The following is an 11,813-nucleotide window of genomic DNA, read 5'->3' as shown; positions in this document are numbered from 1 at the left end:
TAGAAAAGGTTAGGACTTTTAAATATTTAGGTTTCGTGTTTAATAATAGAGGGAATTGCAAAGATCACATTAAGGAATTAGCTAGGAAAGGTAGGATTGCGGTAAATAAGACGTGGGGTCTTGGAGAACGGATATGTAAGGATGATTTCATAAGGAGAGAGAGTTTGTTTAATTACCTAGTCCAGAGTGTGATGTCATATGGGGTGGAAATTTGGGGATGGGAAGAAAAAAAGGAATTGGAAAAAATTATGCTAGATTACGTAAGATGGGTTTTCGATTTAAAGTTCTGTACTCCAAGATACCTAATGTCAACGGAACTGGGGTTGAGAAAGCTTAGGATAGGATGGGGTGGAAGGGCAATGGGATATGAGGAAAAGATTAGGGAAATGGATGAGAGAAGATGGGTCAAGAAATGTTGGATAGAGAAAGAGAAAAACAAATGGAAAGACAGATATGGTAGAGAGAGAGAAAAGTACTATAATAGAAACGGGTGGGGGTGGAAGCAGTCGAGTCGTTAAGGAGAGAAGGGAGGAACTTAAAGGAAGAGATTAAATTAAAAGACTGGGAGATACAGAAGTAAGTGGAAGAGAATAATATAATAGAGTCAAAGTATAATAGGAGGTATAAAGAGTTAGAGAGAGAGACGGAAATAGACCGGAATATCTAAGGAGGGCAAACATATAGATAAACAGATCGAAGGGGATAGTATCAGAGCCCTGATAAATCTGAGATGTGGTAACATGGAATCGGAGAACATGTATTGGTGGGGGGAAGAGAAAAAAATGTGTCTGTTCTGCAAGGAAGGAAGGGATAATTTGAAGCACTATGTGGAGGAGTGCAGCAGTATAAAGAACCGGTTTATAAAACTAGGGAGGGATAACAGGAAAAGAATAGACTATGGATAGACTATGTAACGATAAACTAGATACAACCAAAGAAAAAATATTAAGGAAATTATATAGGGATAGGAAAAAGATAGAAGCGGAGATGAGAAAAGATAGACGAGAGCAGTAGCGATAAATAATGGCGAGCTTTAGCGTGAGGTATGATTCCGTCAAAATTGTTGTGATTGACGGGCGATGTGTGGATGGATGAGTGTGTTAAGGAACTTATTGTAAACCAAGTCTACTTATTGGTAGCAGCCGAAGTTAAATAAATATTATTATTATTATAAACTCATCATCTGTTATCTGAGCTACATGAAGGAAGCTTTCTGATGGATACATACAATTTCCTCTAGATATTAGGCAAAGCCAGTCATTTGATGGATGGGCAAAGATTTGGTGGGGACTCCTAAATTATAGTATAACGATGTCTAAATCTGTGTGCTACGTATCCAGCTATGTATGCATTTTCTTCTACGCAACTCATATCTTCAGAAGTGATACGTTTCAAGTCATTTAATAAATTAAGTTTCTCCGGATTAGGTTCATAATTACTTGAATATAATACTGAAAAAGTGAATAGTAACATATAGTAACAATAAGTTGATGTAACATGTATCCCAAGTAGAATAGATGAGGAATGATTAAGGACCGATTTTTCGGTTCGTAAGATACCCAAATAACAATTAAGTTTGTAATTTTGCTGACAAGTTGTTATCACGTAAACAATTAAATTGAAGCGTAAATGAAACAAGGTGATTCCTCAATACGTGTGCAACATGCGAGCAAATTTTGCTATCAAAACTATTGATAGCAAATCTGCAGCAAAAACTTTACAAGAATTTGTTTACTTATTGTTTGATGATAATTCTTTAAGAATACTTGTTTACTTATTGCCAGTTTTAATTTATATACAATTAATTTTGGAAAAAACGCTGCAAAGGGCATCTCCATTTACAATTATGTGACTTATATTTGTCTCATGACATGCTCTGTTATCTGAGTAACTAATAATAGTTAAATCATATGTCTTTCTTTTTCCTTCAAATTAAATAAGACTAAACATAGCTAGGAATAAATAAGTATTAAGGTTGTTTAGAAGGAATGAGTGAGTTAAGTTTTATTTGTAAACCAAGTCCATTTATTTCCACAAGATGAAGTTAAAGATTAAAGAGAAAGATTGATAAAGAAAATAATAAAAATTGATTGATTGATTGATTTACAAGGATAAACATATTGTGACGTTATTTTTCAAATTATATTGGCCAATCGTTGTCGCAATAAACGCTTTTCTTTTCTGTTAATCAATATTGCCGGAATAAACTTCTACCAGTTTTTGATAAACATATGATTTAATTAAATGTCTGTAAACAACAATGATAAAAATGATAAAAATGTTTCAATTTTTCTTTATACCTTCTCCACTTTCTCATCTTATATTTATCAAATTTTCCGTTAATGGCGGGATATTTTCAAGAATATTTTCATCAGTTATTTTATCAAATGAATTCATGGGATCTGGACTGTGCACATGTGCCATAGTAATTAAAGATTTACAATTATTCACAGGCAATTAAACATAAAACTTTTTTATTAAGTCTACAAACCATAGAATTCTACTAGAATGTATTTGGATCCAATTCAATCTCATTTTTAGGGCATGATTTTTAAGGGCTGATTTTGATCATCATGGGTGTGAATTTTATCAAAATACATTCTGGTACAATTCTATGGCCTGTAGACTTAATAAAAAAGTTTTATGTTTAATTGCCTGTGAATAATTGTCCAGTTGTTTAAATGATGTGTAGGGAATGATTTTTATTGATTGGTTATGATCCTTATGGGGGTGAATTTGATTGAAATATATTCTGAAAGAATTTCACGGCCCGTGAACTCTATTTAAATTTTTTTTAAATATTTGTTTTAGAATAATTGTCAATTTGTCGAAATAATGATTCAGGGGTGGTTTTGAAGGGTTTATTTTGATTATAAGAGGGGGTAACGTCTGAAAACTATTTAATTGGATGTCATAAACCATTTTGTTTCAAAGTTGCATCGAATTTGATAGAAACTGCCAAGATTTTAGATGTTATTTGCATACTTTCCTATTTTTTAGGATGGTTTGAGCGATATTTTGGTCATACTGCCCCACCCTTGAATGTAAATGAAAATCGCCATACGGCATCCAAAAATTGAGTTTTTGACGGAAATTTTGAGATCTCGCAAAGCATTTTATCTTCAAAAATAAAATGTGCAGAGGGGTGGCTATTTTGAGAAAGAATGCTCCATATATATATATATATATATATATATATATATATATATATATATATATTGTGTGTGTGTGTATATATATATATATATGAAATCCTTGAGTGACGAAGGGGTGAAGATAGTGCATAAGATCTGTCAACTTATATGGACAACGGGAAAATGGCCCAAAGAGTGGACAACCTCAATTATTGTCCCTCTGCATAAAAAAGGAGCAACATCTAAATGCGACAACTACCGGCTCATTGCACTTATAACCCATGTAAGCAAAGTCATGCTCCATATTATACAATCCAGATTACAAGCTTTTACAAATTGGCAAATTGCCCCGGAACAAGCCGGATTTGTAAAGGGACGAGGCACGAGAGAACAAATACTAAATTTACGTCAACTAATAGAAAAAGCCAGGGAATACTACACGCCAATGTACATGGCCGATTCTGTTAGAAATGGGCATACCTGGACATATTGTATGCCTGATTAAAAGTTTGTACGAGAATAGTGCCGCCGTGGTCAGAATTGATAAGCACTTGTCTTCTGAATGCAAAATCAGAAAAGGCGTTAGGCAGGGCTGTGTTCTCTCTCCGCTACTGTTCAATCTCTACAGCGAGAGTATTATGCGCTTGGTATTGGATGGTTGGGAGAACGGAGTTGTGATAGGAGGAAAGAAAATCTCCAACCTCAGGTTCGCAGACGACACGATTTTGCTGGCACGCAGCAAAGAGGAACTCGTGGCCTTAATGGAGAGACTAGAACGTATTAGCCTAGAATGTGGACTCGAGATCAACACCCAGAAGACGAAGGTCATGATTGTTGACCGTGAGAATGATAACCAACCAGGTACACTTTCGGTTGGCGAATACGAGGTAGTGGATCACTTCGTATACCTGGGCGCCGTTATCAACAACAGAGGATGCTGCGAAGCCGAGATACGCCGAAGAATACAGCTGGGTAGAACCGCCATGTCCCAACTCACACCTGTGTGGAAGAACAGCAATATAACGCGCAGCACCAAGCTCAACTTGGTCCATGCGCTTGTCTTTTCTGTGTTTGGTTATGCGACCGAAACGTGGACACTACGCGCGACTGACCGCCGTCGGGTAGACGCATTCGAAATGTGGTGCTGGAGGAGAATGCTCAGGATACCCTGGACGGCGCGGAGGACCAACATGTCCATCCTCGCTGAGATAAAGCCTAGGCAACGACTGTCGAGTCTGGTATACTCTCGCATATTGAAATTTTTCGGGCACATCACAAGAAGCGACAATATGGAGAAGCTAATTGTGCAGGGTAAGTCGGATGGGAAGCGAAGAAAAGGGAGGTCTCCCTGCCGTTGGACGGACGCCATCGGGCAGCTTCTCCACGCTGATATGGAGACCGCTGTACGAGGTGCAGCTATCAGGTCACGATGGCGGGATACTGTTAGGCGGGCGACCGCCGTGCTTGATGGTGGGATCCATTAAAGTGTCATTCCAAACATGTCACCACACGTCTGTCAAGATGTTGGATTTAGGAGTATATATATATATATATATTGTCACGACTTTTTACACTCCCGGACCGCTCCGGGACGTGTGCCGGATCAAAAGGACTTAGGAGAGCGGGATGGTTGGCCTCTCCAGTGATTTCCTCGCACCTCCGATACTCCACGAAATGTTCCAAATGTTGGGCGCCAGACGCGTACATTCGCGTCCACGAAATCGCGAAAACCTAAACGAGACGCAAAACGAAGTGTGGAGGTGCGTGGAATCGGCTAGCTTGACCTAATCACGGGCGGGGTTAATGAAGGGCAGCGCGATTTTCGGCGGGGTGACACGGTAATTTCATACTCAGTCAGATAACAAAGAAAATAACATTTATTGAGTACTGGTTGTCGAGGAAATAAATTCAATAAACAAATCAAGAAATTGAGTCTCTAATAAACACGCTGAAGGCTCTATTCTCACACAATGAATAATTCGAGTCGAAAACCGTACGAAAACTCTGTCGCAATATCTTAACTTAACGCGAGATATTCGGCTCGGGCGCAACGGGGAGGCGCCGAGTCATTTAACCAAGCAAGTCGCGATATCGCTAATAATGTTGGGCGCCAGGTGTGGAGAAGGCCACACCACCTTTGACTCGAAGTACGCGTCGAATAACCACGGAACGCCAGGAAGAACTACGCGAGTAACATCTAAACGCACGAAGCGTGTGAACGCCGGTAATTTCTTAACGCGAATACAAGTCTAACATAATTAATCTATCGGCGGGAACGACATTCGACCGCGATTAACAATGCCATCGACATTCCAACGCAAAATTCGAGATTATCACGAGCCGGGACGCCATAGGACGTAACGCGATTACTACCGGACGCAAGTTTCTCAACGCGAGAGCACAATTATCACCCGTAATAACGAGATCCGAACACAAATCGATACGCTAACACCGACGCTCGAACAAAAGAATTTCCCGACGCGAAGAAACGGTAACGCAATTGACGAAATACCGGCCTGTATGCGTCCGTACCCCAAGGTCGCGAGGACAACGCAATATACTCGCGATATCGAACTCATTAACGCCTATCGCGATCTCCAGGGATTCGCCATAACGCTCGTACCACGGTTCCGCGGCCACGATACCATCCCGAGGCCCTTCGCTCTCGTTATCGATCGCGAAATTACACTCGATCTTAACATGCGTTATCCCGAGCGAGAGCGTGCACCGGAGGGCGGTGTCGTGGCTTTACATAACGCGATTTACGGGCAACCTCACCGGTGATATGCCTCCTCCTGGGCTCCTCGCCGTCACCTTCCTCCAACGATCCTCGATCCGCCAGACAATTATCGAAATACCCGACTCGGGGTGGCTATCGCGTATCTTACAAAACGTATCGTGCCGACGGACGACCAGAGAGTGAAACGCTAAACTCGCTCGATTGCGGAATCGATACGGTACCCCTTCCTGAGGGGCGCGCGAGCCAATCGGGCGCGAGCCTGCAAGCCCGCGGTGTCCCGGCGCAGGGCTGTCGATACGAGATCCTTCGGGGGCGGGCAACGGTCCCTCGGCGGCGTACAACTCCTCAAATCTTGTCCTTAGCGGCGGACGGAACTTTGCTCGTGCCGGTGTGCCTCCGGTTTGACCCTGGGGCGGTGGCCAGCCACCCCGTAGGTCGATGTTTTGTGGAGATCATTTGCTGAAGCCGGGTGTTTACCCAAGCGCTTGGGGCCCCGCTATCGGCGGCCTCGTCCGTCGCTGCCGTACGTGCCGCCCGCCTGCCGCGTTGCTCTCGCCAGCCCGCGATCTCTGCTGCTTCCGCGTTTGCCACCCCTCCTTGGTTATCGATCGTCCTTGATTTCCTTCGCCAAATACTCCCTCAAAGGTTTGCCGTGGTGTGGGTGAGGTGCCGCGCGTATTACATTGCAAAAAGAAACAAAAAAAAGTAATCAAAATGCGGAAACGCGATTAAATACGACCCCTGGAGATCTCGTCGTTGCCTCCCTGGTCCGTCCCTGGGCGCGAAATTCCGCGCCTTGTGACGGCGGCGGGGCGCCGCGACGATGCGGCGAGCCGCAACGTCACAATATATACACACACACACACATACTATCAATTGTATTTTTTACTTCTTCCCACAATGCCGCTTTTTTCGCTTTAGATCTTTCTTTAATATTTAAACGATGATCGTATAACGGTGGCCTATCTATTACAGCCATTATAAGACGTTCATCCAAATCTATATTAACTGCACTTTCGGGTGAAAATAGTTCTTCGTCTAATCTGTTCACTATAAAAAAAGTTTGATTAATTATAATACTGCATTTCATATAATATATGTACAAATTGATACATGTAAGAAGTGTATACCCATAGTAGCTACATTATTTTCATCAATGTTCAAAGCGTACTTATTTTCATCATATTCTTCAAAACATTCGTGTTGGAATATATTTTGGCATTGCTGTGCCATGAGCCAACCACAATATCCACATTTTATTTGCTGTAAACAAAGATAATTATGTTAAATTAAGAACCAAATAATATAACCTATAACACGCATCAAACAAAATAAGAAAACCAACATAGAAAATAAATATAGAAATAAATAAAGAAAAATATAAGAGAGAAAATAAAACAGCTGTTTATATATTTTTATAGTAAACTGTATACTAAAGAATAATAATATCTAAAGATTAACTTACAGGTGCCTCTATGTCGCCTCTACCGCTGAGTACCACGCAGTACCACGTTCACACAAAAGTCGCGCAAGCCGCAAACTCGCGTAATACGCAACTTTTTAAAACAGGCGTAACAGAAAACGCGGAACGTCTCTGAATTGGTTACGCAATACGCGTTACGCGGAAAATATCAGTCCATGTGACCGCAGCCTTACGCGGAATTAAATGTCGTTAGTTCACATGGGCTGATATTTTCCGCGTAACGCGTATCGCGTAACCAATAAATTACGACGTTTGACATTTCTGTTGGAATATTCTAAAAGAATCAACGATATGATTGGTTACGCGATACGCGTTACGCGGAAAAAAATGGCTCATGTAAAACTAAGGACATTCAATTCCGCGTAACAGAAAACGCGGAATGTCTCTGATTGGTTACGCGATACGCGTTACGCGGAAAATATCAGTCCATGTGACCGCAGCCTTACTTATTAAATATTTCTTTACATATTAAGTTGTATAAATAATATGAATAATATACTTAATGTAAAACTTATTTTACTGACTTTAAATACATATCTTTTATTAATTTGAAATTACCATAAATAAATAATATTTTATTAGATTTTGATGGTTTTAACGAAGAACGTTTTGCTGTGATAAGCAAACCTGCAGAAGAAAACGCGCATTTAGATGCTGAACTTGTAACCGCTGTATGGCATAAATGCAGCATACCAATTTGTACAAATTCGGCAGTGATAACTTCATTTAATTTATTCCACCATTGTAGATGAGGATCTTCGATAATTATATATAGATTCTGACATATGTAAATACTTTTTAATTTTGATAAGAATAGGATCTTCAGGAGAAATAATGCTTATTGTATGTTTCGCAGCCAACTCCAATCGTAATTTTTTAACTCCAAGAAGCTCACATGACTTATTATTAGGATAATCTGCTATTATGAAAAAGTAAAACTCTAAACATGAGAATTTAACTTATATATATCATAAAAATAATAATCTTATATTTGGTGATTAATATAGAAGCTGTTGCAAATATAAACTATGTAAGACTTACATATACTTATAGGCTTAATTACAATATTAAGCCTAGATTTTGTAAATCTAGATACTGTAAATTACCTAGACTAAATATTGCTTAGATATATAGTTTAAAAAAACTGTAATAAAAGTTATATATAGCTTAATGGACAAAATTTATATACACTAATTTTTTCATTGTATTAAAAGTATAAATTAATTGTATATAGCATATATAATCAAATGGAATCAAATATGGATATATTATTAAAAAATATATTTAATTATATTTCTCATTTTATATATAAAAACAATGTCATTCAATTAAACAATAAGTTTTACTAGAACAAAGATATTTGTTAAAATATGATCTAATCTAAAACGTCGCTTAATGTTAATAAATAAAATATAAAAATAATCTAACCTGCTCATTTCTAATATTCAGGGGAACCATTTTGTGGATCATATATATTAAAAATTTCTTAGGAGATTGCTGCTTGTCTGCGAGATATTCAGCAACACCTCTAACACTTTGAAGAGTTGGATCCAGAAGTGCTCCGCAAACATATATGAGTTTCATGAATTTAAAATCGCTTTTTTATATTTTGTAAAATAGTTTCTTTAAGTTGTTTTACTACGAATGAATCGTATTTATTTACACACATACTACTCTCAACTTCTGCCCTGAAAATATTAAAGAAGTAATTGATACAACAGCATCTATTAACTCAGCTTTTTAAATTTGGCGGCGCAGGGGTCTACGAAACGCTACGCTAGTATGCTACTGTTGTTCATGGAGCTCGCATTCGCTAGCGCTATCATGGCTCCATGAACGGAGTTAATGGGTGCGTTCAGCCGATACTCCGCTAGCCTAGCAATCGTGAGTAGAGCTCTAGATTATAAGAGTAGCGCAAAAGTCCGAAACCTTTGATCCTTGCGAATGCCGACAACCGCGTGTTCCTATTGGTCGACCGCCATGTCGGTATCGTCTGTCTCTTTCTACACCATGCTCTTTCTCACTCTTTCTCGACATGACAAAGACAGTGCCATATGAAGGAAGAAGACATCACGAGAACAACATAACCTGTTTGATGTGGTGATTGTGGTCTGATTCTGATTGTGTGTGACGAAAAGAATGCGAAAAAATTATTTTGTACAAAATGCCGCAGTGTTGTGCAGACGGTTGCTTTTCGCAGCAAGGTACAGGAAAAATGTTACATCGGTTACCAACTAATTCAGTTCGGAGAGCTGGGCACGTATTTTTGGAGGATTCACACTGCGTCCGATGTTCGACGTACGACGATCCGACATCCAATAGGAAATTTTTGTCTCTAATAATAAATTCTGTTATTGGATGTCGGATCGTCGTACGTCGAACATCGGACGTGATCGGACGCAATGTGAATCCTCCATTATGGACTTGTTCGGAATGGATTCCGATCGGAATTATTCCGTTTTCCCTAAAAAAGACAATAGAAATCTAGGAAATAACTGAACAATTCCGATCGGAATCCATTCCGAACAAGTCCATAATAGGTCCCCTGAATGGATTCGCAGAATTGGACGAAAAAGCTGGACGCCGAACAACAACTGCAGACTCTGTAAGGTATTATAGTGAAATTTTGTAGTATTTTATAATATATATTATAGGATATTTCTTGTACTATGTAGAAAGTAGATAGTATATTTATTATAATGCTTAATAATATATATATATTTATATTTATATGTAGCTTACGAATTAGTCGGATAATAGATAATTAGATAATGAAAGCATCGTAATCATAATGCAGACAGAAATAAAAATTTATGATTACAGAATGCACAATAAATTACGTAAATGAATTAAATAAATGACGTTACTGCATTTTCCAGGATCATTTCAGTCCTGATCAGTATAAACAAAATAGAATAGACGGATTAAGAAAACTGAAATGCAATGCTGTTCCATCTATATTCAAATATAGATGTGAAGAGTCACAAAACAGAGATTCGCTAATTGGTAACATGGGAAGTGATACACCATGCATGGGTAAATGTTTATATTTTAATGCATGTATGTGCACTTTTAAATGAATGTACTTCGATAGTAAAAGATGTGTAATATTATGTGACAAAATTTGGATAAAATTGTGAATGCTGCAATTATTGTCCAATATTTGCCCAGTTTTCCTATTTGGTTACATAATATATCTAAAGATAATATTGAATAAAAGTACAATATTAATGCTGTATATATAAATGCTATATATAAATGTATTATGCACTGCAAATTTTCCAGATGATGGGCCATCTTCAACTAATAATGATCCTTCTACAGAATCGCACATTATACCGGATGCATCATCTTCAACTAATAATGATCCTTCTACAGAATCGCACATTATACCCGATGCACCATGTTCTGTAGATTTCTCAAGAACAAGTAAAATAATTAATTTTTAATCAACTTTCAGTATCTTAATATTGTAATGTATTTTTAATTGCTTTAAATGTTATTATAGATATGCCACGTCCAATACCAGAACATTCGATTGACATTGAGAAACAGGAATTACTTGGAAAAATACAATTACTACGTAAGAAAAACTACAAGTAAAGCGAAAATAAAGCAACAAGAAGAAGGTCAATCTTTATATAAACTTAGTGGAGCAGTTGTACGAACGGTTATAAATAGGCATCGCATACGATGCAAAACGTGCAAATCGGCTTTATTGAAATCTACTTCGTGTGATATTTCTCGTGTACAGGTTCTCACTGATCTAAGCAATTACTCTCGACCAGACACTTTTGACAAAAATTCAGGGCTAATATTTTGTAGCGAATTGGTTTATTGTTTTTTTACAAAATTCAGAGTTCATATTTCGAGAACGTGAAGAAGAAATTCTGTCAGGTGTAGTTACATTCTCTGAAATGTTAGAAACGTTGCTGCCGCTTTGTATTACATACAAATTTCCACCGTGCCATTCTGTTGGAAAACATCTTGAAAGCATATCTTTTTTCACGCATTCATTTTATCGTGCGTAAATTTAACAATACAATAGTTCGTAATAAATCTTCGAAGTGTGGAAGCAAGAGCGTTGGCATGAGAAATGCTGTAAACAAGTAATTACACTTGTGATAACATATAATGTGATAAACATTAAATATAAGTACAAATATATATATAAACATACCAAAGACACAACATAAGTACAAAGATACAATATAATTTATATGATTTAAAATAAAATTATAAAATTTCAAGACTTTTTTTATTTCATTATCCTGAATATCATACAGAGTGCATTAAAAATATAATAATTACTGCGTTTCAATATTCACTGCAAATAGATATATACCACAAAACAAATTTATAATACATTTATATATGTTACGTATACTATATAAATGTTCCATATTGGCAGTGAGCGGAAAACGGTTTACATGTCTCGTTCAAATTTTTCGCGCCC

At 37.8% G+C, this 11,813-nt stretch overlaps 1 protein-coding gene across 3 annotated transcripts; it reads left to right on the top strand.

Moving 5' to 3' along the window:
* The first annotated feature begins 8,733 nt into the window (after positions 1-8,733).
* Positions 8,734-11,607, top strand: LOC139822258 (uncharacterized). Of its 3 annotated transcripts, none has more exons than XM_071793876.1 (5): positions 8,734-9,561; positions 9,919-9,967; positions 10,237-10,393; positions 10,682-10,786; positions 10,866-11,607. In XM_071793876.1, exons 1-5 carry the CDS (start codon positions 9,497-9,499, stop codon positions 10,958-10,960), a joined length of 471 nt encoding a protein of 156 aa, XP_071649977.1. In that variant the 5' UTR covers positions 8,734-9,496; the 3' UTR covers positions 10,961-11,607. The 3 variants fall into 3 exon arrangements, with proteins under 3 accessions (XP_071649977.1, XP_071649975.1, XP_071649976.1); XM_071793874.1 differs by having other exon boundaries at positions 8,861-9,561; positions 10,643-10,786; XM_071793875.1 differs by having other exon boundaries at positions 8,867-9,561; positions 9,919-9,962; positions 10,643-10,786.
* The last annotated feature ends 206 nt before the right edge of the window (positions 11,608-11,813 follow it).

This window comes from Temnothorax longispinosus, chromosome 11, assembly GCF_030848805.1.
Source record: "Temnothorax longispinosus isolate EJ_2023e chromosome 11, Tlon_JGU_v1, whole genome shotgun sequence".
NCBI lineage: Eukaryota > Metazoa > Arthropoda > Insecta > Hymenoptera > Formicidae > Temnothorax > Temnothorax longispinosus.
Note: the sequence above shows the minus strand (reverse complement) of the source record. Positions and strands in the feature narration are given on the sequence as shown.